Source organism: Chenopodium album, chromosome 4 (assembly GCF_948465745.1).
Source record: "Chenopodium album chromosome 4, dcCheAlbu1.1, whole genome shotgun sequence".
Lineage (NCBI taxonomy): Eukaryota > Viridiplantae > Streptophyta > Magnoliopsida > Caryophyllales > Amaranthaceae > Chenopodium > Chenopodium album.
In genome coordinates this window covers 22,777,726-22,805,465 of record NC_137837.1, presented here as the reverse complement: position 1 = coordinate 22,805,465, position 27,740 = coordinate 22,777,726, and the positions used below count along the sequence as shown (strand labels likewise).

Sequence of the window (27,740 nt, the reverse complement as noted above, 5' to 3'; positions counted from 1 at the left end):
TTGAATTGATTCTCTCTGCTGGTCTCTTTGCGGTGTGTATTAATATTTTTGCTCCTTGTAATGTAATGAGGTCCTCAAATACAACATGTCGGAACAATTCAAGTTTAATGTTGTTTTTAATGTCAAATGTCGTAAAGGCTCAAGTATTAAAAGCCATGTTTTCATTTTTCAGGTTGTTTTAATATTGAAGTTGGTAGACGTAAGTCTTAGTTCTTAGTATTTTTTTTAAACTTTGATTACATAAATATATTCAACCATTGTCAAAAAAATATTATTATTTAGTTTTGGATTCGTGCTCTATTTATTTTGCTTTTTTTTTTAAAAAAATAAATCGTTAAGGGGGTGTTTAATTTGGTTCATCAAGTTTCAATGGATTGGTATGGAATCTCGTACTAGAGAGGTATGGATTCCAAAACCAATACTAGTCCAAAGTTGTTTGGTGTTATTGTTGGAATGGATTATATCCTTCATTAATAGAATAGATTGTGAATTTTAGGGGGAAGGGTGGGTATGAGATTTCATGGGTACGGGGGAGAGTTGGACTCCCTTGGCCCTTGGGTATGAGATTTCATTACTAAAAACCTCAACCAAACAAAAAACTAGATGAAATGGATTCTAACTCCATTCTAACCCATTTCAAATGATCCAACCAAACGACCCCTAAGTTTAGGATATCAAGCGTACATTCACGCTGTAATTTAATTTATTTTTTTGTGCGTGATTTTATCGTACGTAGTAAAATTATATAATTATAAAGAGAAAAGTACAATGGAGTCAATTTTTGTGTAAAGTTTTTATTTTATTTTTTTTGTTTATTTTACTTAATTTTTACAATGCTACTCTAATAAAAATATTATAAAAAGTATATAATGGCTAATAGCTAATAGCTTATGCAACAACTCGTTTTGTGTGCGGCTAGCCACGCCATGTAGCAGCTTGTAAAATATCAAAGTAGCCCTTATAACACAGCTGATTGAGTAACCTATATAACATTGACCGAATAACTCCTATAACATTGGCGAAGTAACCCCTGTAACACTGACCGAGTAACCACTATAACACTAACAAATAAGTAAACAAGGTGTGGCAAACCACATGTAAGAATCTGTGTTTATGTAAAATTAAACTTTATATTATTTAAGGTAGGGTGAAACATTTCAAAAATAACTACTCTAAAAGAAGCAGGCCTGCAAAGCCCGCTTAGGCCTGAATGGGATGGGATTTGGACAGAGAAAGCATATCCATTGTATGGCCAACTCACAACCTATAATCACTTATATATAAGACCTTTTTATTTATAGTATTTTCTTTAAAGGTCCTTTCTCACAAAATGAACCACACTTTTGACAATTTTTTTTTTTTTTTTTTTTTTTTTTTTTTTTTTTTTTTTTTAATTTAAAAGCTAACCTTGGTTTTAAAAAAAGTTTGATCTAACAAAATTTTAACCAAAAATCACATTAATATCACGTTTGTAAAAGTTTAAGGCTACCAATGATTGAAAAAAAAAAATGTTACCATTGAGAAATTAATTGTTAAATACTACGTAATAATATACGTTGACAAACGTAGCCACAAACACAAGTTATGAAAATCGATCCCAAGATCTCTTAGAATAGAGAGGGAAACTTTAACCACTTGAGTTATCTCTCACTCCAAACGAAGGCTTTATTGATTATTAATGAATCCCATGGGAAAATTTTGTTACCATGCATAATAAAGGCCTAAAGTAGGCCAGCAGCAAAAACTTTTGAAAGATATGATATTTATTCATGGATATTCTTAGACATGACTTGTAATCTAGGACTCTAGGAGTGTTACATAATACGAAATAGATCACCGTTAGCTTGCCAAATGACAAGCATTACCAAAGTGTGAATGTCAAACAAAGAATATTCATTTAAGAAATGAATCAAACCATGCATTTCACATCTTCCTAACGAAGGAATAAATTATACTAGTAGTTCAGAAGCATTATTACCAAAATAAAACAAAGTTAAGGCTTAAGAAACGTTACCTAGTAAACCAACCCAAAGAAATTGGTATTGTTTCATTCATAGGATAACCCCAAAATATGTACACCTATTCTTGTGACAACAATTTACATGGTACATTATGCTGTTATGCATATATATAAACCCCAAGGCATGCATATACCTTCATTCATATACAATTTGTTAGCACCATACACTATAAATTGTCGTAAGCTAAGACCGTTGCTTGTTGTTAGCACGAATTGAACACATTCGTAAGTCATTTCGAGTTGCATATATCTTATATAGGATACAATTGCGATGAATATGAGACCAAGAGGTGCAGGAACCGGGGCTAGACGCTCAAGATTAAGCGCTGCCCCGGTGTATGAAGATTTTAAGCCAACTTTCGAATGGAAGCATGATGAAGGAGCTTCTATACTACTTTACCATTTGCCTGGTAATCCATTTGTTCTTTTATTCTTTATATTTGGATTTTTTGGTCAACTTTTAAAATTTTGACTATAAATCTCACTAATATAATATCGGATTCAAATCATGTGAGAATTTGTTAGATTGGACTAGAGAAAACTTTAATAATTTTATAAGAAATTTCTCAAATATATTGAATATATATTCGTGGGTAATGGTGTTAATTGACGACCGTATAATATAAAGCATAAAGTATACAGTGTTAATTGAAGACCGTATAAGAAGGAATAAAGGGAGTAACATCTCTTATTTTTTTTCCTTTTATACTTGTACAATGTTATAATGCTTGATAATATACAGTGTACAAGTTTAAGATATATATGTATCCATGGAAAACGAGTAGTTTGGCTATGGATTGTTGATTAATGACAATTAGTAATTAGTTATTTGAGAGTACTGAAGGATAGCTCAAGTGTTTAGTTATTTGAGATCTTGAGATCGATTTTGACCCCGTTCTTACGGCTCACTAAAGAACAAAAGAAAAAAAAAAAGTAATTAATTATTTCTTTGGTAAAAATTAGGCCTAAATTTGTTGACCATATTCAAATTTTAAAATATTTTCAGATGAGTTATAATGAGGGTTCATATGGGCTACCCCATTTCAATTTATAACTAAAAACAAGTTGTAATTTTATAAAATTAGTTAATAAGTATATATCAGGTGAATATATTCACCTCTTTTTGAAACAAGAATAAAATACACCTTTAGTTTAAATTGAATTAGCCTAAGTTCATTTAATACTCCGTAAATAAAGTTCTTGTTTCCGTTAGATATTTAATTATGAACTATTATATATGTATCCAATTAGCCATTATTGATGGCAACATAGGTATTGCTTGGTTGCCATAGGAAATGAGTTCCCTTAGGAAATTATATTCTATGGGAAATAATTTTCCGTAGTAATAATGTAACATGGTCAAAGAGGGAATCATATGTGAATAGTTGCATGTCAAATTGGAAGAGCTATTTAAAAACCAAAATAATTATGTTGTTTAATATCATAATTAAGGCTAAATTACAAATTCATACCATTTAGAGGTACCTTGCTTAAAGTGTACAACGCTATACATAGCCCTAAGGGCTACATATAAGCATTTAATTTACTCTTGAAAATTGTTTAAATTTAGAAAATCATGACAAAAACACACTAATTACACCGATTTGCGCGTGTTTTTGTCATGAATTCGTAACTTTATACATTTTCCAAGAGTAAATTCAATGCTTATATATAGCCCTAAGGGCTATGTATAGCATTACCCTTTTTTTAAACAAAGCTACCTTACAGTATACTTTTTTTTATTATTTTTTTTTAGGAAAACCTTAAAGTAGTATACTTAAATGCACATTTAAAATATTACCTAAAGTGGTATTAATTACGCATCGATCGATGTAATTAATGCTAATTTTTAATCCTTCTACTTTTAGCTAGCTTATCCACCTTATTATTATATGTACTTTAATTTCCCGTTCTAGAAATACTGCATCATTTGCAAATTTGACACTATTCACACTATCCTCTCTAAATACATACGGTATCACGAATCATACATACAACAAAAATATAGTCATGGATAAACTTATTACTAAATACATACTCATGGAAATTGCAGGATTTGCTAAAGAACAAATCAGAATTGTAGCTGAAAGTAGCGGGATTTTAAGAGTTCGGGGCGAACGTCTCGTTACCAGTAATAGATGGAGTCGTTTTCAAGAGGAAGTTGTGGTTCCAAAAGATTGTAACATGAGTGAGATTCGAGCAAAGTTTGAAGCCGGAATTCTTACTATTACAATGCCAAAAAAGACAACTACCATTACTAAAGAAACCCCCGTTGAAAAACAACCCAACACTAGTGCAACATTTCAAGAACCTCCTACTAGTGTACCACACCCTAGTTTACAACAAAACCCTCAACCTCAGTTGCAAGATGAATCATCTTCGAAACCTACTATGCCAACTGTTGTAGAAAAGCCTCCGGCGGCTCAAAAGAGTGTTAGTCCACCATCTGCAATGCCCGGAAAAGGCGAAGATTTTAACCCACAACACAAAATACAACAAGAAGCAAATGTACCATCACATGTGAACCCTCCAATTGATTTAAAGCAATATCCAAACAACCAAGGTAGCACTAACCAACAAATTTCTGACTATGTTAAATCAAAAGTTACAAATGATCACAAAGAGATGAGGGAAAAATACAAGGAAGCTAATTATGAAGAACAAGAGAAACATGAGAAGTTTGTTGATGCTCTTGATCAAGAGAAGGAGAACTTCCATGAAATGGATAAAAATCATGGAAATGATGATGGTAAAATTGAGACAAAGGGTCAACTATTGATGAATATGGGTGTAGCAATATTAGTTATCGTTGCACTTGGCACACAAATATACTACTCCTTCGATTCAAATGCTTAGATTGATTATTATTGTACTTTTAATTAAGGGTATATATGTAAGTATCTCATATTCTATTTGGTACAAATTCATGTATAAAATCTAATACAATATTAATATATTTGTATTATTATGTTTTTATTCGAGCCTTGGTTTGTGGTAAATTAAATTGAAATAACTAAAATTTAATTTGGTGTAAAAAGAGCTGTAAAAATAGTGATGTTAAAAAGGATATGATCCTAAATTTTAGGTACCATGCACTTTACAATACTTTCATTAAGTAAGCCAGTTGAAATTTATCAAAATGATTGATTTTTTGTATAAGTATTTATTATAACTTTGTCTCTTAGAAGGCGCAATTAGTAAGGTATAAGATGCCAAAATTTCTATGCTTAACAATTATACTCTATAAGATAAAGGCTTAATTTATGGTAAATTTTGAAACTAAAATGTTGGATTCTATCTAAGGCTCTTGTGCATTTCAAAAACTATATCACTTTATTTTTTTTTTTTTTTATTTTTTTTAATTTTTTTTATATACAACTATTATGAAGGGAGTATTATCTATCAAATAATTGCGTTCAATCAATTGTGATACTTAATTTGAAAATAGGAAATCAAATTTTAAATTCTTTTATATGGAATTAGAACCCTCTAGAACGTATTCAATATTAAAACTGTCACTCTTAAACCAGATCATATTTGAGTTTTTTTTTTTTTTTTTTTTTTTTTGAAAGATATGTGAGTTTGAAACTGCCACTCCTAATCAATTCCCGTTCCTATATTGAGTACTTGGAATTTTTGCTCACCAACATCTGAGTACAGTAAGTCCTAATCAATCTTGTATTTGTTTTAAGTCATCTTCTTTTTGTCTTATTTAACTAATATTAAGTAAAAATCACTTTAAGTCCGCAAAAATAATTATAATCTAATTCTAATAATAATAAAAATAATTTAGTTTTAACAAATTAATTTCAGCTCAATAAAGTACGGAGTAATTTTTTTGTTTACCAATAGTAACTTACCCCTTCATGGCTTCACCTATTAGCCCATTCTAAACAATCCAAAGTACTGCCCTCAAAAAGAAAAAAAAAACTATCCAAAGTACTGAAGTAGAACCCAAACAAACAATACAAACAACAAACCGAAGTTAATTGGAGAATTGAAAAAGATTGAAAAGAAATAAAATTGATAAACCCTAAACCCTACAAAAATACCAGAAAATCAAATTTGAAAAACATGATCATTATTTCAGAAATTCATTTGGAATCAAACTAAAACGCAAATTCGTCTTTGAGCATGGAGCTGACGCCATACTTGAAGCTCCACTAGAATGCATTCAAAGCTTGGACTTCTTTTACTCTGCGGAAAATCGATTTATTCTCTCTCCAATTGCAGAAATTCAATCGCAACACATGCTCTTTTCAATTTTTTGACTTCTCCACAATTTAATCCTAAAAAATTCAGTAAAAAACTCGGGATTTTGCCGTATTCTTATCATTTGCTCTCTTCTCACCGCCATTTTTCTGGTTACGCCGTTGAGCAGTTTTCCGATGATGAATACGAGTGTGATTTCGAGACAAATTCGGTAATTTTATTTTAAGTTTCAGTTTTAATGGTTTTTCTTCCGTTTCTTTTTAGTTGACATGTTTTTTAAGTCATGTTTGCAAATGCATGAATTCAGCTATTAATATCTTTGATGTTTGATATGCAAAAAAAAAAAAAAAAAAAAAAAAAAATTGTTATAAATTGATAGGGAGTATATGGAGATGAATGTAGAAAGACGGTCACTTGATTATATTTTTCATTACGTATAAATCACGAAGGATGTCAAGTAAAAAACACGGAGGAAGTATTTGTATAATTGAATTTTATGATTGAGAATTATGTTATTGTCAAACATGATTCAAAATGGGAAATTTAGTTAGTGATAAAACTGAGTTTCGCCTCTAACATTACTTTATCCGTTTGATGTTCTTAAATATAAACTTGAAGTAAGTGATTTATGAATGTGGTAAAAATGTTCATTTTAACTAATGGGTTGAAGAGTTCGATTGATGTTAGGTAATGTGTGGTATTTCAACTAGGAAATTGTTACAGATGTATCTGTTTAGCTTAGGAAGGTGATGCATTTGAGCAATTGTTTGAATGAGACTATGAGAGCTTGTTGTGATTCTGGTGAAGTGGTGATGTGGTTGATAGGCATCGTCTTCGGTGGCAAATGTTGATGAGTGGAAATGGAAACTTAGTATGTTGTTACGCAATGAACAAGAGCAAGAGATTGTATCGAAAGACAAACGAGATCGTAGAGATTTTGAGCAGATATCAAATCTTGCTAGAAGGATGGGACTTTACTGGTATGAGTCTACGACAAAGTATTATTTTTTATGGGCAATGTATAGGCTATAATTGTTTGCTTGATGACTGAGATGATAGCTCTTATGTGAGGCTTTTTATTGTTTATTAGTGAGGTATATGGGAAAGTGGTTGTTGCAAGCAAGGTTCCTCTTCCCAATTATCGGCCAGACCTTGATGATAAACGGCCGCAAAGAGAGGTAATGCCACTGTTTACTCTCAGATTCTTTACAAAAAACGTGTTCTTTTCTGGATAGTGTTTTCATTTTCACTTTCAGTAAGTTTCTTTCTACTTTTTAGTAGCATACATAAAATGCTCTATTATGCAGGTGGCAATTCCATTAAGTGTACAGAGGAGGGTGGAAGGTTTACTTCAGGAACATCTTGATAGGACGCAGTTAGATTCCGGAAAGCCTAGTGATGGTGCACTGGAATGTAAGGCTGCTGATGCCGACAGGAACAAAACTTTGGATGAGAATCCAAATGCTATGTTGGATGATTCTGTTATGGAAAGGATTCTTCAGAGAAGGAGTTTGCGTTTGCGTAATATGCAGAGATCTTGGCAGGTATGTTTGGCTTCTTTTCATGCATGATTAAGATGACAATTATGATGCTTTTGCTTATAAAATTTGCCAAATATCGACATTGATCATCTTTCAATGTCCAAGTTCTATTTAACATGTTAACTTGGATGACTAGTTCCTCTATTTCAAATTTGCTAATTTGTTGTTATTCTCATGGTCTCCAATTTGTTGTTGGATGATTAGTTTGACGATTATTAACTTCGATTATGTATTAGTAAAATTGACAAAATAATTACAAGGGGAGTTTGGGTTTTGCAGACCGTAAAAAACATAACAAGATTTCACTTGGCTATATTTTCTCTTATATATCGGTGAGAATTCATGGTCAAAGTTGACCATATGGTGAAGATATTTTTATTTTTTTTCCAATCATTGTAAAGATCTTACTTTTAACGCATTCATATAACTAGATTTATTCAGCTAAAATCACATTTGTTTGATCTTTTGTGTGTCATGAGGCTAACAGAAGGGTTTTAGAGTGTATTTGAAGCTTTGTACAAATTGGTTATTATAATGATTGGATAATTGGTGGTCTTCAGGGTAAGTAGTAAATATTCCTATTCTTTTCTACAGACAAATGCTATTGGAGTTGATAAATATTTGGGGACAATTTAAATAAGGCAGGTGTACATAAATATTGTACAATGGGTGTAAAGTTGCCCTATTATGATCAAAAGTTACCTCGAAACAAAGTGAAAGTTACCTTTTTGTTGACGTTGACAAAATTGCTCTTGTAAGAGATTTGTCCCATAAAAATCTCTTCTATAATGTATAAAGGTAATCACATTATCCTTCATAAAACTTATCCTTCAAAATCACCTCTTAATGTACGATAAATATGATAACTAAAAATTGCCTTTTTAGCAAGTTTAAAGTTACCCTAAAACTAGGCGTTGTACAGTAAAATCACTATACATCCTATGGACCCAAAAGCATTTGAAATTTTGGTCTCTACTTTGCTTATTTTTCTGTTTATCTCTATTATCTTTGTTTACTTCTGTATAGGAATCTCCTGAAGGTAGAAAAATGTTGGAATTCAGGAAATCACTGCCTGCATTCAGTGAAAAGGAGAGGCTGCTTCAAGCAATTGCAAAGAATCAAGTATGTTTTCTTTCTTTATAAGTTAAATAGTTATTTTTTTTTATCTTTATCTAAAAGGCGTTCATTGTTAAAGTTTACACTTTTAGAGTATATTAACTGCAAGTCATGCAATATGCTTTAGCTGATGCTGTATGCCAATTATAGCTGAAAGATGTTACACTCTCGCATTCTTCATTTGACTGTGAGTATTTGTCAATGGACATCTTTGACCATTAATGTCTCTACGTACATGTTAGTTAAAAAAAAAAAATCGTTATGATTGAAGAACTCATCGAGACATATCAGACAAGACCGTACTTGACTATATTTTTCCTTTGTATTAGGAATAATCTAGAATATTCCCTCGAGTTGAGAAAAACTCTTAGATTCTAAACAAGAATATCAAAAGAAAAGGAGGGAGTATGTGTTAATATTTATTGACATCGAGAACTTTAATAAGTTTCATCTGATTGTGAGGATTGATTAAAACTTAGATTCATGATAAAAAAAATGCTAACTTTTTAGCATTCTAGTTTCCCATGATTTTTTCTGGGATATTATGTCCAGGATGAGGGACTTTGCTTCTTCTCCATGGTTTTGTTTGTCCATATGCATCAACCTCTTGAGTGCACCTTTGATGTGGTGAAAATGTGATTCTTATTGTTGTGCTATAATGAGTTTCAGTCTCTTTTTTAACTGGTTTCCAGTGTTCAGTGCTAAATGTTTTGGATTAAATTTGTAGTTATTATTTATAAATAAAATATACAGGAAATAATTAAAGAACTTTCATAATCAGATTTAATGAAATAGTCTAACAGTTGATAAAGTGCAAAATGGATGTATAATTTTAGGTAAGAAAATCCCAGCACTTGCACCAATATTTTAAGACCTATTTGGTGTTCGTAATAACGGCAATAATGGTGATGATTTTATAGGCAGTTAAGTTAATTATTATCCATGGCAATAAAACTTTAGCCCTAAACATGTGTATCTTATTAAATTACCACAAAATACCACCGTTAAAGTTGTTATGGATTTATAAATTTTGGGAGCATTGAGAGGCATATGAGGGTGGACAAGCATAACTTGGTTTACCTTATACTCCCCTCCCCCCCGCGTATTCTGTATTAATACTTTTTGTTCCAATACTTAGTACTTTTGCAAATTAAAACTCCTAAATTAGTATATTCGCCGTATTTTGATAGAGAGAGTATTATCACGAGGAGGGGTAGAGAGTAAGAATAGGTCAACAAGGGAAGGGTTTGTTTATTTGTCTCCATTACTCCAACTAAACACCATAGAGGTTTTTTTTTTTTTTTTTTTTTTTTTTTTTTTTTTTTTTTTTTTTTTTGGGGGGGGGGGGGGGGAGCGGTCCCTTCGTTTGCTGACTTGCTGTCCTGTTTCAGTTTGTTCTTTTGTAGGGTTACTTAATACTCCCCTCCCCTCTATGAACTCCCATTTTAAGTCATATACTCTAACATACCAATTCTCCTGATTTTGTATAAAAAAATCTTTATATTTATTAGGGTGTATGATTCATATCGTATTATGACCCTAAAAAATCTTATTGCTAAAAAACCTCAAATGTATTATAATATTCCCATCTAGCGTATTGCAAATTCGTTCTTGTTTCGACTATTGGAGTGTATTACGTATTAGATAACCCTGAGCATAACTATTGACACCGGCATGTGACTTCTTTTACACATGATTTCAATATCGTTTTTATCATATATAACTTCCTATCAAATGAGCCGTAAAAATTTAGAGTTTCTATTATAGGAATTTATGCTATGATATGTGTGTGAGTGGTTCTTTGATGTTTAGCATTCAAAATTGAAGCCAAGTGTCAATGACAGGGTGTTAAATATAATGGTGTTCAGTTATCAGAAACAATTACTCCGTATGTTTTATATAAAGCTAATTGACGGCGTGATGATTTCAGCAGTGGGGGCTTGTCTGTAAACAGAGCTGTTTCAATGTACTGATCACTGGTTTAGAGGAAATATTTTTAAAATATTATTTCTTGATCTGTAGGAACTTCAACTCTAACTATACTGAAAGTCCTGATTTTTTTTTTGGTATTGTAACTGTTTTTAGTTTTAGACTTTTAGTGCTACTTCCATTCATGTCTCCAATTCTTCAAGCTCTAGAACTAACTTATAGTTCAAACCATTACTAGATTGTGTCAGCTTACTTCACATGCAGTTTTCCTTCTGCATATCACATGTACAGAAGTACTAGTGTTTGAGTTGTATTCTTATATTTATAACAGGAACAAAAAGCTAAAAATCTGTCACCCAAAATGGGCTGTTGATCGTCAAGTTAAAATTGTTTTTTAAGGACCAATATATGTGTATATTTGCTACAACTTTGTGTATATATTAGTAGGATTAACGATGATAGTGGCTGACAAAAATGAGAGCCTAGGCTCCAGAGTGTATTATTTTATATCTTAACAACCAGACACTTAAAATGCATTCACACAACATATTATATTAGAGAGAGAAACTCAATAATATATTTTTTGCAATTATCTGTTTCAGAATATCATGTAATTTCTTTGCAAGCGGCAACACATATATCTGCGGAAACATTTTTGAAATGTATATGCCAGTTTAGTGTTGCACAATTCCATCTCATTTGAATATTGCATGATATTTATGATCTGCTTTTCTTGAATGTCTACAATATACAGGTAATTGTTATATCTGGTGAGACTGGATGCGGTAAGACCACCCAACTTCCACAGTATATATTAGAATCTGAGATAGAGTCTGGCCGCGGTGCCTTCTGTAACATAATCTGCACGCAACCCCGAAGAATATCTGCTATGGCTGTAGCTGAAAGAGTATCAGCCGAGAGAGGAGAACCTCTTGGTGAATCTGTAAGTTCTGTCAATCTGACTTGCATATTCTAAACTAAGGCTCAAAATTTCTTTGGCCATTTTGATGTTTTCCATCCTTGATTTTTCTACTATCTTTGGAAATGGCTGTCATCATACGACGTCTTTGTCTCAAATTATTTTGTCTGTTGGTTAAGAGGTCTTAATTTAGAAGTCATTTTGTTAATTTGTATGTAACACATTTTTTGTTAGGTTGGCTATAAAGTCCGATTAGAAGGAATGAAAGGGAAAAATACCCACCTACTTTTTTGTACCAGTGGTATATTGCTGCGGCGCTTGCTAAGTGATCGAAACTTGAATGGTGTTACCCATGTCTTTGTAGATGAAATTCATGAGAGAGGAATGAATGAAGGTGTGCCTATTGAAAATTAGCTTTATATATAGTATCCCAAGCCCTATTTTATTTTCAGAATTCTGATGTTTGAAATTTGTAGACTTTCTATTGATCGTGTTAAAAGATCTTCTCCCTAGACGTCGGGATTTGAGATTGATTCTGATGAGTGCAACATTGAATGCCGAGTTGTTTTCCAATTACTTCGAAGGAGCCCCAATGATTCACATACCGGTAAGTGATATAATTTCACCCAAGTATATCATTTACCTCTTTGTCTCTTCTTTGAGTTAAATTTCTGTAACGAGTGATGTTGGGTAACTTTTATGTTTGATACCCTAGCTGCTCATCTTATACTTATTTCTTAATTAACAGGGATTCACTCATCCTGTGAGAGCTCATTTCTTAGAAGATGTACTGGAATTGACAGGATACAAATTGACATCATTCAACCAAATTGATGATTATGGACAAGAAAAAGTCTGGAAAACACAGAAACAATTGGTTCCTAGGAAGAAAAAGAATCAGATTACTACTTTTGTTGAGGTATGTGCTTGATTGTAGACTCAATGTGTCAATGCACAACATCAATACTTGTGGAAGTTGTTTATTGTGCTTGATTGTTGCAATCCTATGCCATCCATTGCATTAGTGTCTGATGTTTGGTATTCTATTTTGTTCAAAAATTTTGTTTGTGCTCTGATGCTTTATAAGTTCTTCTTTTGAGATACTTAATTATCATCTTTGTTTTAAGTTGGAGGCCTTTGAGCTAAATTAAAATGCTAAAAGTTAGAATAACTGCTCTGATGGGACCCTTTAAAACTGTTATTGATATAAACTCTATTTTATGATATGAATACATTTAACTTATTTTGGATTTAGGACTATTACAGTTTTAAACATATTATAGTATTGTAAGATTTGTAACTTATGTGCATCTGATCTATTAACTTATGATACTTGTCAATGCTGATCCCTATTCCTTGTGCATTTGTCTATATAATTATTTCATGGGATTCTAGTTTCTTGGGGGCTTCCTGGTGTGAATACTCCTGGAATAAGACATATCTGGATTAAATATCTAAATTTACCTAAATTTTCCCCAGGATCAATATTGGCACCCCCAATTATATTCTAGGCATCCCTTTAATCTTTTTTGTTAGTAATGTTTCATGAAAAATACCTTCAATATTCTTATTTGGGATTTTTTTATTTTATTTATTATTTTTTTTTTTTATCATTTATAGCTGTCTTAAATAAACTCAATATTTTGATACATCATTTTTCTTTGGAAACCTTCTTTAACAATTGTCTAAATAGATGTCTAATAGTTTTCAACCAAAAATTTTGAGACATTTGTTGCTATTTTGTTTATAGAATAACTAACTTTGTAAGTGTAAGATTCTAATATAAGTGTAATGATTTGGAATATTATTTGTAAAACATTTATAGCTGTCTTAAATCAACTCAATATTTTGATGCATCATTCTTCTTTGGAAGTCTTCTTCAACAATTGTCTAAATAGATGTCTAATAAATTTCAACAAAATATTTTGATACATTTGTTGCTTTTTTGTTTATAAAATAACTAGTTTAGATCCCGTGCAATGCACGGAGATTACTAATAAAATATATGAAAAATAAAATAAGTTTCATTTCTTGTGTCATTTAACCTACCTTTGTCTATCTAGTTTTTCAAGAAAATACACCGTAACTTTTAAATCAAAATAGACCATTGAATTTAATTTATAAAAAAAAAAGATCATTGTAATTTTTTTACTTTTCAAAGATTTTATTATTTCAATGTAGAAATGTAAAGATCGTTTAAATTTGTATGCATAAGATATATATGTTTGTTTCCATTTTCCACTCTCATAAAACATTTTTCTTAATCAAATAGGACTAAAACGTGAATAACAAAGAATGTTAACAAAATAAGATATACCATGTTAGTTTTTAAGGAATAATTACTATATTTTAAGATTCTCTAATATTTGACACCAAAAGATGACACGTGTCATTGCTAGTGTGTCTTTTAGTACTCCCTCCGTGTTTTTTTTAAGTATGACACTTCCCATTTCCTGCTATGTTTTTTTAAGTGTTACACTTCCTTTTTTGGCAAAAAGCTACATTAAAATATTATATCTCTCTCCTCTCATGGTCCCCACCCAAACCCATTACTACTTTTTTATTATATCTTTCCTCTTACATTCATTACTTTTCAATAAACTATTAACCCCACTATTTTTCTTTTACAATTTTTTAATACTCCAACTACCCCACTTACCTCTTATTTTATTTAAGTCAATTAAATTGCCTAAAACTATGTGCCGGTCAAACTGTAACACTTAAAAAAATACGGAGGGAGTATATAGCTAGTTTTAGCCCCGTGCAATGCACGGATTCATAATAATAATAAGATTTAATAATTTATTATTAATGATAATGAATTGAAATTAAATGATTAATGTAACACTTTTTTTTTTTTTTTGAAATTTGAATTTTATTAAAATGTCTAGCATACCCTTAAAATTTGAATTTCATTTTATTTTATTTTATTTTTTTAATAGGATTTTCTTTAAAAAAAAAAAATTACAGAGTAGCATTTTAAAGGGAAAATTTTTCACAAAATTATGTCAAGTGTCATATGTGATGATCACTTAACTATATAGTACAGATATAGATTAACTTTGTAAAGGGTATGATTTTAATGTAAGAGATATGATTTAAATTTCCTTGAGGTTAAGTAATTTGGAAATTTTATTGGGTATAGTATCATCGATCAAATTCATGAAAAGGCTACATAATCTGAAAAAATAGTTAATTTCTTTTATTTCTGAAATTAATAAATAAGGAAAAATGAAAATCTAGAAAATACTCGGGCACAAGACTCCGTTACTTTATTGTATAAAATTAGTACTCCAAACAGGCTAACTTGTTTGATTTGGAAAATGACTGCTTGGAGCCTCTTATTTCCTAGGAAATGTGCTTTGCGCAGCATGATTCAAGCAACATACGGGCAATTTTTGCAGATTATTCTCAGTCCTGCAATGTTATCATAGCAGTCAATGAATGATAATCTTTTTTTCAACAGTAATAATTATTGCAAATGTGAGCATAGGATGAAAACTCGTCAAGATTAAAAAACCGTTATGGGTTATTGGCTTACTACAAATATATATTTATGGTCGATGTTTATGGTCGAGTTGTAATAGCTTGTCATGACACCCAAAACTTATTGGGTAGGCTTTTGAACGCATATACTAAGAAATAAATTATTGATAATCATACCCTTGCATAGGTACAAAAATGTAACACTTGATAATAAATAAACACTATTCACTTTTTAGTTGTAAGTTTTTTATGGTGTAATATGGCTTTTGTTGTGAGTTATAAAATACAATTGTATATCATCCGCCACTTTTAGTTGCAACACTTAAAAATATACTCCGTATACATTATTCATTTTTTTTTAATAATTGATCTTTATTTTATTGACTTTTTTTGTTGGGCAAAATAGTCATGTGGGATCTTATTCGATTCATTTCAATTTATATATATGTTATAAATATTTAATCTTTAGATTATTTATATGTCTATAATTAGAGATACAAGAGATTGAAATTATGTATTGACAAGCGTGAAAGTTAAAATGTTACAACTAAAAATTTAACGGAAAAACATTCAAAAGAAAAATTTCTAATTAGATGATTAGGTAATTAAATTCAGTGGGTTTGTGTGTGTGTGTGTGTGTGTGTGTGTTTGTTTTAAAGAAAATAGTAACAAAGTGGGTTATATCCAGACTATTCCCCCACCCTTTGAAGAGGATTATTTTAACGTTAAATAGTTTTGCCATTAAATTCAACAATTTTCTCCTCCTCCTTCTCCTTTTCCTCTTCCTCTTCTTCATGTGGCTTAGCTCGGTAGGTGCTTTAATGGAGGGCTCCTTCGCTTTAATGGAGGAGAGAAAGAGAGTGGGGAAGTAAAGGAGGAAGGAGAGAGAAAGGGGGGTTTAAAAGAGAGGAAAAGGTTGGAAGTTGGAAGGGAAGGAAGACTAAAGAAGCATAGAGAAATAAATAAGGAAGCATAAGAGTTAATATGACATAAAAGGGTATATGGGTAAATAAACATTTTTAGGGGTAAAAAAGTCATCACACTATTCATAAGAGTTCTTTTGTACTTTTTATAAGGTAGGGATATATATATTTTGCACTTGCTTCGTGTAAATGAATCAATTGGTATCCATAACTATGAAAGGATAACTGAATTTTAATTGCTTGATGGTAGTAAGGCAGAATGTATGCAAAAAACTGGAATTTTTTTCAGAAAGGAATAGAATAAATTTATTAAACATTGTGAGACAGTAGGAGTAGTTACTTAATTTTCAGAGTATTTGCAAGTGACTTGATACCAGTGATTGTAATTGATGTGGAATGTTGAGGTTCTAGCCTTCTGTATGTCCTAACTTGATCTTTCACAACCTCTCCCTAACAAATGAAAAAAGAGACAAACATTTTCTTTCCTATGGACTTGCTTGTACTAGCTTAACTGCTTGATGATTTATTTGAAGAATGAATTTCTTCTGTCTGCTTATCTGGTAAATTGAGCATCTCCATTTATTGAAGTTTAGGTATGCAATAATCACTGTAGCTGTCAAGTTCCCATCCTTTTATTTATTTATTTATTTTTATTGGGAAAATACAAGTTAATCTACCAGATAAACGAATTTTTGTTAATCTAATGGCATTTTTGTAAATATATTGAAAAAGCAGGGTCATTTATTCAGTACTTTTGGTGAGTTGTCCAATTACTGTTTGCTTTTTGCTTTTACTGTTTGGTGAGGAAATTACACATGTACCCCTCAACTAGTACATGAAAAGACGCATATATCCCTCCATTGCTACTTGAAAAGACAATTATGCCCCCGATAAACAAAATCTGGGGAATTGACTGGGCATCCCTCATTTTTATTATTATTTTGTATAACTTTCAAATGTTTGCTAGTGATTTTTGAACACCATAGAAGCTATTAAGATCCTCTTCTCCCAGCTGCTTGTCTGGTTTTATATAATTCCCCACTTTGCCTTCAAATTTCTACCGTGGTGCCAGATACCAGTAAGTCAGTAACCCAGTATCTAGAACTTGAATTAATTGTAATATTGTTAGGATGTATTGACTGTTGAGCTTTTCAATTTACTGGATTTTGGGTATAAGTGAACCTTTGGATTTAATAATGTTTATGAGTGCCTCATAATGTTCTTACAGGATGCTTTGAAAAACTCAAGCTTTGAAAATTACAGTCCTCGTGCACGGGATTCTCTGTCTTGTTGGTCACCGGATTGTATTGGATTTAATCTCATTGAAGCTGTCTTGTGTCATATATGTCGAAAGGAACCGCCTGGTGCTATTTTGGTATTCATGACAGGCTGGGAAGATATTAGTTGCTTGAAGGAGCAGGTTAAAGCCCACCCTTTGCTTGGAGACCCGAACAGGGTTTTGCTACTTACCTGTCATGGTTCAATGGCTACATCTGAACAGGTACATCATCCCAGTGCCTCTTTTATTTATGCTTCTTGTTGGTGGTACTTTTGATTTAAAACTCTTGAATTACATTCTTTCTACTTAGTATTCTAAGCCTTTTATTGCCACACTTTTGCAGAAACTAATATTTGAGAGGCCACCCCCAAATGTGCGTAAAATAGTTTTGGCTACAAATATGGCAGAGGCTAGCATTACAATCAATGACATAGTCTATGTTGTTGATTGTGGGAAAGCTAAAGAGACCACTTATGATGCTCTGAATAACACTCCTTGTCTACTTCCTTCTTGGATATCAAAGGCTTCTATGCGTCAAGTGAGTGTTTTGATATTAAATTTCTTCCATAGTTGGTCTGTTTTTTATTCTCGCTCAAATCATTTATTAACATAGTCCTCTTGTTTTAGGTCTATCTTTTTCTTTTAATCTTGCATACTAATTATTTGGAAATATCTTTCATTGCTTACATGAAAATTTTCACACTTAATTATTCTCATCTCATTTTTAATAAAGCTATGCTGCTTGGGTTTGCTTGCTGTTTCTGTAGAGGCACTTTCCTTCCTTCAGTGCTACAATGCTTAGTTGGGTTCTCTCTCACTTCATCGGCTTACTAGGAACCAAGTCTTCTTAGAATTTAGGGAGAGTCTCTCTGATATTGCCATGGCTTTGCAATTGCATGTTTATCTGTAAATTATCACCTCATTTGGTAGTCTTGCATTTAAATTTGTGTTTGTATTGCAGCGTAGGGGACGAGCTGGTCGTGTGCAGCCAGGAGAATGCTATCATTTGTATCCCAGATGCGTATATGATGCTTTTGCTGACTACCAACTCCCTGAGTTGTTGAGAACTCCGTTAAATTCTCTCTGTCTGCAAATTAAAAGTTTACAAATTGGCAGCATTGCAGAATTTTTGTCATCAGCATTACAGCCACCAGCACCATTGGCAGTAAGTGGCTCTCATACATATTTTTATGTTTTATTAGCTTTCTTACATAATTAATGGGATACTGAGTCCCTGCAGTTTAGATGAATTCCATTGCTGTAAATTTGCTGCTATGTTTTTGTGACTACCTTTATAAGTAGTTAATTGAGTGAAAGTATGATTTATAGACAGGAATGCTCACTCTAATTGTTGGACATCTGATCTAGGACATACAAAAGTACCCTGCTCTTTCAATTTATTGCAGTTTAGTGTATACTGTGCCTGATGAATCCCATTGCTGTATTTGCTGCTATGTTTTTGTGACTACCTATATAAGTAGTTAATTGAGTGAAAGTATGATTTATAGACAGGAATGCTCACTCTAATTGTTGGACATCTGATCTAGGACATACGAAAGTACCCCGCTCTTTCATTTTATTGCAGTTTAGTGTATACTGTGCCTGAAGTGCTGAGGCCAAGTTGACAAGAGGGTGATTGGTTTTTGGCTGGTTTGTGAGGTGTTGTTAAGGTGCTCTAAAAGGGATGGGGGAAGGGCCTTTTAATTTTCCTATGAAATATGATAATAACTCTTTATGATGCAGCTTTTATAATATTTTTAGTCATACTTCTGCAAAAACATTTATTAGAGAATTTGTGAACTACATGTACTTCGTCTCTTTTGGAAACAACTTAATAAGGTTTAATTTTTACTAAATAACAAACTTTGTGTTTTTCTTTGAGTAGCACTACCTTCTTACTGTTTCCTGTAAGAAATCCTTAAATGGGGCCCGCAACTCTATATATTTTTTTTCCATTTCAATGGCTACAAATCACTAGTTTTGCATTTACTTTTCTCGTATTGAACAAGAAATTCGTGAAATTTAATTTTCATTATGTTATTTAGATAAGAAAAACTTTATTGGAAATGCGAACACTCTTAATTTGACACTCCTTGCAATTGATTGTTTAAACACCCCAATTGAATATTCTTCGAGGAAAATTCAACTTCCCCAATTTTATAAACCCTATTTGGAAATTCACTACAGAATATCAAAATTATAACCCTCAATTGATCAAGAACTACATACAATACAAAGGTCAATCTCTTTGAGTTAACTTATAATTAACAAATTTTCAAACGCTATCAATCATTTTTTTTTATTAATTTTTTATTTAATTTTTTATTTAATTTTAATTATTTTTTTGGCTGAAATGATAATGTATGACAAAATTTTAATCTAAGAAGCACTAGATTGACGCGATTTTGTAGGTTTTGAGTGGAGAAGAAAGATTTTTTGAGCAACCGTTAGTGGAAAGATTTTTTGGGATAGAGTAGTGGAAGTGCCACATATGCAACTATAAAAGCTAGTGAATGATAAAAAAAATAATACTAATAAAATAAAAAGAATTTATACCTAAGTGATCAAATTCTTACATCAAATATAAGCAAATGATGGAAGCGATGTATGAGCAATATCCATAGCTAACAAACGAGATTTAGAATTAAAATCAATCAAATAACTGATTTATTTAGAGTCACATAAGGAAAAAAAAATTACCTTCATGTGGAATTTGTATAAATTTTTGTTATCGTTTTGGGTAAAAAATGAATGTGAGCTTATATATATATATATATATATATATATATATATATATATATATATATATATATATATATATATATATATATATATATATATATATATATAAGCCATATAAATCAAGTGTTAGTAAGAAATACGCAAAATGTTAGATTAAAGAAAAAAGATGTGCATTGCATGGGCTTACATCTTGTTTACTAAGGAAGGCTAATCGTTGAATTTCAGTATGACACCTGCTTTTAGATATGGATGAAATATTGGGACATTACATAGCTGTAAGAGGTATAAAGATTTTTAGAACTGAAGGGTCGTATTTTTTTTTTCTCATAATACAATAATATGTGATCTCTCTTCCGTAGGTGCATTTCTTTGCAGCTTGCTTTGTACCATTGCTCTTCAATACTTTAACCCTACATTGGACCCGAACTCAAAGTGCTGGAGTAGTAACAATAATCTAATAGTCAATGTGCTTTTCCTTTTTCTTTTCATTTTCTTTTCAATTTTTTTTTTGTCTTAAACCCCACCTCTTCAATTCTTTTCTCCTATATTTTCCATGCACAAAAATCTTGTGCTCTTTGGGTTTGGACTGTGTTGGTTTTCTTGGAAAGAAGTGAGTGATATCTGGACTTTTGTTTTCTCGAAATTATAGATGCTGCATAATGTTTTACAGGTCCAAAATGCTATTGATTTTCTGAAAAGGATTGGAGCTTTGGATGAAAATGAGCATCTTACAAATCTCGGTTAGTATGTCAAACTCTACTATAAATGATTATGTTTTGCTGGAGGACATCCTCTTACAAATTGCTATATATGCTTCATTAGGGAGGTATTTGGCAATGCTGCCAGTGGATCCTAAACTTGGAAAGATGCTTATAATGGGCGCCATCTTCCACTGCTTTGATCCTGTCCTAACAATAGTAGCAGGTCTTAGTGTTAAGGATCCTTTTCTTTTACCTCAAGACAAAAAGGATGTAAGTCCTCACTCTTTGCCATATTTTTTGCCTGCTATTGGGTTTTTTTTCTCTCTCTCTCTTTCTTGTTATAATTGTTGTTTTATTAAAATTGCCAATTTTATAAAAGTTGTATTTATTGATTAGTTTCTTTTTTTTTACATATAAATACATTTTTCTGAGGTCCTTTGCCTTGATAAAATAAAGTAAATTAACCATTATGCTTCATGGACAAACATATATATAGTCGTGAGCAAGTTAATTAATAGAGAATAGAATACATAATTAAGTTACATAAAAATATATCTTATCCAGAGTGTGTAAATGGACCTAAACTGAATAAGTTAGTATATGCTAGGGGTGTTAAGGAAAGAGGAAATTCTTTATGCTCTGTTTGGGGGAAAGGGGCTCATATGGAATTCAGGAATTGAACAAATCCTTTGTTTGGAAGCTAATAGAATTCGGAAATTGGATTCTATTTCTATAATATTTATTAAGAATTATAGAACTAGATATCGAAATTGTTGTTTTTTTCTGCACTAAATTTGCTATATCTTTCCTCACTTTCTCCTGATGGGTAAAATTCTGAAGATGGAATTCTAGTTTCGCCCAAACATATGCATTGGAATTGGATGTCAGGGTATTAGTTCAGGAATTGAAATGGAATTTATTATTTCAAGCACAACCTTAGGACTTTACATTTGACAATCTTCAGTGTTTGAATTGCTAATAAGTATTTGTCTATAGGTGTTCTGATGCAATTTACTGAAATACCTTGGAGTTGGACATGTAATCATTAGGACAATTCCAATGGCCTAGCACCTACACCCTCAAATATAGCTGTAATATACTTCCCTTAATATGCTAGCTCGAAATTTCCTAAATGTTTTAAGCTCTTGCAATAGCTTAATAATATGCCTTGAGTTTCTTGGATTGGAGTAACAAGGGTGTGAAAAGTAAGTAAGGCTCTAATTAGCTTTAAATAGTAGTTTATATATGCATATTAATTATAACTTTGTGATAATATGAATGCTTTGGAGCATTATCTATACTATCATTAATATTCTTGGTAATCTGGTATATTATTATTACTAATTTCATTTATAATCAGTATTGCTTCATAATTATCATTATCATTGTTATTGTTCTCTCACTAAGCATTTCAATCTTTGCTAAAGATGGATTTTTTGGGTGCACATTGGCTGTCTGTGAAAGCTTGTATTCAGTATAAGTTTACAGTCTTTGACAAACCTAACTGATTGTTTTAATAACCTTGGTTCAGCTAGCTGGGATTGCAAAGGCCAGGTTTTCTGCTAAGGATTACAGTGACCATATGGCTCTCGTTCGTGCATATGAAGGATGGAAAGATGCAGAGCGAGAGGGATCGGCTTATGAGTACTGCTGGAGGAATTTCCTCTCTGCCCAAACTCTTCAGGCAATCCATTCTATTCGGAAGCAGTTTAGTTTCATTTTAAAAGACGCTGGCCTAATAAATGAAGATGTGAGCTCAAATAATAAGCTGAGTCATAATCAGTCATTGGTCCGCGCAGTCATATGTTCTGGCCTGTTTCCTGGCATAGCATCTGTTGTGGTGAGATACTTTTGTTCTGAGCCAATTTTTATAAATGAGTTTGCCTTATTAGAGGATTGACATGTAATGTCTTTGGTTTTTGTAGCACAGAGAAACATCAATGTCATTTAAGACTAAGGATGATGGGCAAGTCTTACTCTATGCGGTATGTGATGAAGAACTTGTTGAATGCTGTAGTTTTTACTTTGGCAGTCGTCATAATGTGCAATACCTCTATGAAGCTGAATCTTAGTGATATATTGAGTCTCTAACTGACTCTCTTAAATATGACGCTCTCATGGGTCACCCCCCCCCCCCCCCCCCCTTTTTTTTTTCTGGGGTCCCTTAGATTATCTGTATGGTGGTTGTTCAGAAGTTGGATTGTAGAAATGAATTTGGCTTTAAGGTTAATAGCAACTGTAGCATAGTTATATCTTTTGCAGATTTAGATTTGAGGTACAACTCCCTGCTTTATTATATCCACTCATATAATCACTGTCTGACACTCTGACTAATGGAATCTTTGGTGCTCTGAAGCTCAACAATCTTGGGGTACAAAATATTATTTGATGGATCTTGGATAAAATTTTAGAAAATCATGATATCTTTCTTTTTTTTTCTCCGCTTTACTTGTACTTCTTTGCTGATCAGTATATCTAATTTTATGCATTAGCTTGGTTGTTTTGATCTGTTTTCCAATCTCGTTGACTGGCATTGGAGATCTGCTTTCTGAGCAATTATGTAGATTCTTCTAATTTATTTATGAATTACTCATTTGTTTTCTTGAGTCACTTAGTGTATCATGTAGCCTCTTCTGGCCATTTGTATAGCTATTTAGCTAATAACAGCGTTTGTTTTCTTTTTTAATATTTCATTTAGAATTCAGTGAATTCACGGTACCAGACAATTCCTTATCCATGGCTGGTTTTTGGAGAAAAAGTAAAAGTCAACACAGTTTTCATACGTGACTCGACAGGTGTCTCTGATTCTATATTGATCCTCTTTGGTGGTGCTCTTAGCAATGGGACACAGGTGATTCCTCCCCCGTTCCCTGGTGGGGACCTTGTGCCTATTCAATTTTTTTTGCCTAATTATCACAATTGCTAACTTGTGAATAACTTGTATATTCTTTAGCCTGGACATATAAAAATGTTGGATGGCTATGTTGAATTTTTCATGGATCTGAACACAGCCGAATGCTACTGCAAGCTGAAGGAAGAGCTTGATAAGCTTCTACAAAAAAAGGCAAGGCACTGCTATGTTTTTATTGTTTAGTATATTCTCATGACAATCAGAAATGATATTTTGATTGTTTACATCGAATCAATCATATGAATTTACCTCATAGCAGTTTTAGTGATTTGCTTATGCTTATATATGGCTATGCGCATGATTATAAATATGAAGTATCTAAACTGATTTGTATTTCATGGATTATATTTTACTCTGGATGTGTTTTTTGGTGATAAGTTTGAGATGCTTAGAACTTGAGGAGGGTGTTTAAGGGATGGTAGGAGATATTATTAGCTAGAGAATTTCCTGTAGTTAACTTTCTGCTCGAAGAAATTGTGCTTGGCTGATTGTGTTCAAGATAGCATTGCATCATTCCCAGTGTTAACTGGAAATAGAGAAGCCATATATTATTTTAAAATTACACGTGATGTTTCATTGTCCTTTGTTCTTGCTTTGTTATATGAAATTATGTTGATAAGGGGAAAGGATAGAAGAATGTCATATCCTAGGCTCTAGAATGAACTTTCTTTAGAGACATGAATGTTCATTTCTTTTCTGATTTTCTACATGATAAGAGTTTGTTTTGGCTGCAAAAATAAATCAATCAATTTTCAGTCTTTATGGCATATCTGATTACTGTTATCTTAAATGTTTGCAACAACACAGCTTGAAGATCCGACTTTCGACATCTTAAAAGAAGGAAAGTACCTAATGTTTGCTGTCCAAGAACTAATATCAGGAGATCAATGTGACGGGAGATTTGTGTTTGGTCGTGAAAGCAGGAAACTTAAGGATCCTGTAGACAGCAATAAATTCTCGAAAGATGGAATGAACCCAAAGAGCTTGCTGCAGACTCTATTGATGAGAGCTGGACATTCTCCTCCTAAATACAAAACTAAACACCTGAAAACCAATGAGTTCAGGGCACTGGTGGAATTCAAGGGGATGCAGTTTGTTGGAAAGCCCCAGAGAAACAAGAATCTTGCAGAAAAGGATGCTGCTATAGAAGCTTTGGCGTGGTTGACTCATACTGACAACAAAAATGAGAACCAGGATGATAATTCCCCACCAGATGTCACTGATAATATGTTGAAACTTCTTGGGAAACGTAGGAAATCTAAGCGCCGTTGATATTCTTTGGCTACCTTCATGTATTCGGCAACTCGCAACATACGAGGACATTTGTGAAATGAAAATGCATCACGGGATTTGCTTTCAGTTATTCTATCCGGATGTTGGGAGGAAAGTTGGAGATGTAATTGTTTTCATGTGATTGTATAACATGGCTTCTGCCTTCATGTTAAAATTAGGTCCATTGTAATTCGAGGGGGTTCAAGAATTAATTGTTGTACGGGGTGCCATTGTATTCAATTCTCTGACATATAATGACTATGGAATACCATTCAGATAGCTTTCAAATGTAAATGAACATACACAATATGAATGATTTGATAATGAGTTCTGTTATACGAATATCACCTTAATCTTTTATAAGCAGCATCTCTTCTATAATGTGATTGAACTTGTTTAAATTTGGTCTGTGATCGGAATCTGTAGTTTGTAATGCGTGATAAACAGGTTATTTGTCAGTAGATAATGGATTATATCGTTGAAACTTGAAGACAGAGAAATTAGAAAATACCTAGCAAGTAATTCATTGACAATGGCGAAACTACAGATGTAAATGTTTCATTCATCAGCATCAGCCCGACGGTTCACTTAATTCGTTAGGGGCAAGTTGAGTTGCTGAACTAATGTTGCAGACTTGCAGCTGCTACTACTATTATTAATTTATTATGTACTAGAGCTACCAATAGTACTTAGATAGCTAGTCAGTTGCCATTACAAAAGTTTTTCGACTCCACAGCTCTGCATTATCCAGAGAAGTAATCAAACAACACCGATTTTGAATGCCAACCTTCAGCAAAGATAGTAGAGGCACACAATTCCCAAGATGGTGATCTCCAGTTGCAGCAAGTACCTGCTCGAATTGACTGCATTGAGGTTACTGTAACCGCGAGATAAATGTGGGTCATGCTTATCATGATCTCCATTACCACTGCCTTCTGTCGGGGTGCTACCAGGCTGCACTGGCTGAGCTGCTGCACTGTTGGACTGTGGGGTCTGGTCAAGTGGGTTATGCTGATAAAGAACCTCGACACTAAGCTTCAGACCCATGGAGCAATGGTGAGGCCTTCCACAGACGAAGTACCTCCAACCAGGCTGGCTGAGCAAGATTACTGTCTGCCCGTTGGTATCCTCATAGGTCGATATAGGGCTGGTGGTGCGACATGTAGCAAAATCCGATTTAGTAAGTTCAATGACGTCATGATCTGGGGTGTAGTTGAACACTGCCATAGTCATATGTAGCGCAACCATACGTTATTCAATCAATAATCACGGCTCTAAAAATCCGCTATGAATCCATAACCAATTACTCTACAAGATTAATCATAATCACATTCATTACTTAAACCAATTTACAAACCTACATTTTCCATAAACGATCCATAAAATTAGCTAGTAAAGTATCCAATTAATAACACTGAATTTGTCTCAAAATCACAGCATCAACGAAAAAAGTTGGACCAAATTTCAAAATAACAGAATCAACCAAAAATTAGACCAAATTTCAAAATAAGATAATCAACCAAAAATGTTAGACCAAATTTTACAAAAAATTAATCCACCAAAACAGTTGGACCAAATTTAAATAATATCATCCATTACTTATACCAATTCACAAAATAACAATCTATTATAGTGAACAAACATGATCAAGCAACCGCAAAATCACTTGTATAGTTGTAAATATACGATAATTTTCAACTAAATTTTCAAGAAGATAAACCAGAGGTAAAATGATTTCATTCAAAAAAACATGATATAGCAATCATCAAAGAATTTAATGTAAGCTTGAATTAGAAGAAGAGAGAGATACCGAGGGAGTCGTTAACGATGAAAGAGGTAGAAGAAGACCAGAGCGAGATATTGGAGGAGAGATCCCAACCAGAAGAATCACCAACTGTATGATTAACAGCAGCCGATGCACACCGAAACATAATCGCCGACAGTATCAGAATCACCATTATCGCCTTCACAGTTGATGCTGGACTCATCATTCCTTCCATTTTTGTGCTTCTTGAGAAATTTCCTGCAAAAAACAACAATAATTTGATGAAATCAACCAGATTATCATCAAAATTGAACGAAATTGCAACAATCGAACTGAAACTTGAGGAGTGATAATCGATTAAAGAAAACAACAAAAATAAAACAAATAATGTCATCAAAATTAGGTGAAATTGAGCTGATTGTGTTAGCAAGCAATGATGAGATTGTAATCAATGATTTTTGGAGAAGTTTTACCTTAAATCGTTATTTAGAGGAGTTTTTTTCTAGAGAAAAAGAGAGAGAGAGGAAGTTTGTAGAGAGAGAAAGGGAAGATAGGATTGAGGAAGATGAAGAGCAGAAATGCCTGAAATTTATAGTAGAGTTGTAGTAGCTCTGCTTCCCGCCTCTTTGAATTTTGTTGTGTGAGCATCGCGTCCAATCGCAGCGAGCCACATGTACAATAGTTTGTTATTTTCAACCAACAAATTTATTTTTTTTTTTAATTTTTTTTAATTTTTTTTTTCTTAAACCACCAAATGTTCTTATATGTTTCTCAATTTTGTTTATCACTTGTCAAGTTTCTTCCACGTTAATGATTTCTCTTAAAAAATGTTTGGAAAATTCCTACTCCAAAATTATAGTATTTTTAAAAAATAATTTTCTACCATATTGTCCACGTCACTTATTTTTTATAATTTTTTTTTAT

General features: G+C 32.4%; 3 protein-coding genes across 3 annotated transcripts; 2 read left to right on the top strand and 1 right to left on the bottom strand.

Moving 5' to 3' along the window:
- The first annotated feature begins 2,097 nt into the window (after nucleotides 1–2,097).
- On the top strand, nucleotides 2,098–4,994 carry LOC145626844 (uncharacterized). The gene is made up of 2 exons (XM_081679318.1): nucleotides 2,098–2,430; nucleotides 4,074–4,994. The coding sequence occupies exons 1-2, from the start codon at nucleotides 2,292–2,294 to the stop codon at nucleotides 4,874–4,876; spliced, it is 942 nt and encodes a 313-aa protein (XP_081535444.1). The 5' UTR covers nucleotides 2,098–2,291; the 3' UTR covers nucleotides 4,877–4,994.
- A 1,038-nt stretch (nucleotides 4,995–6,032) lies between these two features.
- On the top strand, nucleotides 6,033–25,414 carry LOC145629037 (DExH-box ATP-dependent RNA helicase DExH3-like). The gene is made up of 19 exons (XM_081681510.1): nucleotides 6,033–6,443; nucleotides 7,058–7,212; nucleotides 7,323–7,410; nucleotides 7,540–7,776; nucleotides 8,800–8,895; nucleotides 11,573–11,761; nucleotides 11,972–12,131; nucleotides 12,214–12,344; nucleotides 12,486–12,656; nucleotides 17,375–17,647; nucleotides 17,769–17,963; nucleotides 18,387–18,590; nucleotides 20,838–20,907; nucleotides 20,990–21,138; nucleotides 22,400–22,708; nucleotides 22,794–22,853; nucleotides 23,567–23,719; nucleotides 23,822–23,932; nucleotides 24,587–25,414. The coding sequence occupies exons 1-19, from the start codon at nucleotides 6,189–6,191 to the stop codon at nucleotides 25,049–25,051; spliced, it is 3,471 nt and encodes a 1,156-aa protein (XP_081537636.1). The 5' UTR covers nucleotides 6,033–6,188; the 3' UTR covers nucleotides 25,052–25,414.
- Nucleotides 25,415–25,728: 314 nt separating this feature from the next.
- Nucleotides 25,729–27,421, bottom strand: LOC145626843 (blue copper protein-like). Its single transcript, XM_081679317.1, has 3 exons — nucleotides 27,290–27,421; nucleotides 26,862–27,074; nucleotides 25,729–26,271 (listed from the first exon to the last, which is right to left on the bottom strand). Exons 2-3 carry the CDS (start codon nucleotides 27,049–27,051, stop codon nucleotides 25,841–25,843), a joined length of 621 nt encoding a protein of 206 aa, XP_081535443.1. The 5' UTR covers nucleotides 27,052–27,074; nucleotides 27,290–27,421; the 3' UTR covers nucleotides 25,729–25,840.
- Nucleotides 27,422–27,740: the final 319 nt, after the last annotated feature.

Bases quoted from the DNA above. Each gene is read 5' to 3' on its own strand.
- LOC145626844 (XM_081679318.1), top strand. From the start codon at position 2,292: ATGAATATGAGACCAAGAGGTGCAGGAACCGGGGCTAGACGCTCAAGA. The intron at 2,431-4,073 runs GTAATCCATTTG...TGGAAATTGCAG, and splicing joins ACTACTTTACCATTTGCCTG to GATTTGCTAAAGAACAAATC.
- LOC145629037 (XM_081681510.1), top strand. From the start codon at position 6,189: ATGCATTCAAAGCTTGGACTTCTTTTACTCTGCGGAAAATCGATTTAT. The intron at 17,964-18,386 runs GTGAGTGTTTTG...TTTGTATTGCAG, and splicing joins CAAAGGCTTCTATGCGTCAA to CGTAGGGGACGAGCTGGTCG. The intron at 18,591-20,837 runs GTAAGTGGCTCT...AATGTTTTACAG, and splicing joins AGCCACCAGCACCATTGGCA to GTCCAAAATGCTATTGATTT.
- LOC145626843 (XM_081679317.1), bottom strand. From the start codon at position 27,051: ATGGAAGGAATGATGAGTCCAGCATCAACTGTGAAGGCGATAATGGTG. The intron at 26,272-26,861 runs GTATCTCTCTCT...TGACTATGGCAG, and splicing joins CATCGTTAACGACTCCCTCG to TGTTCAACTACACCCCAGAT.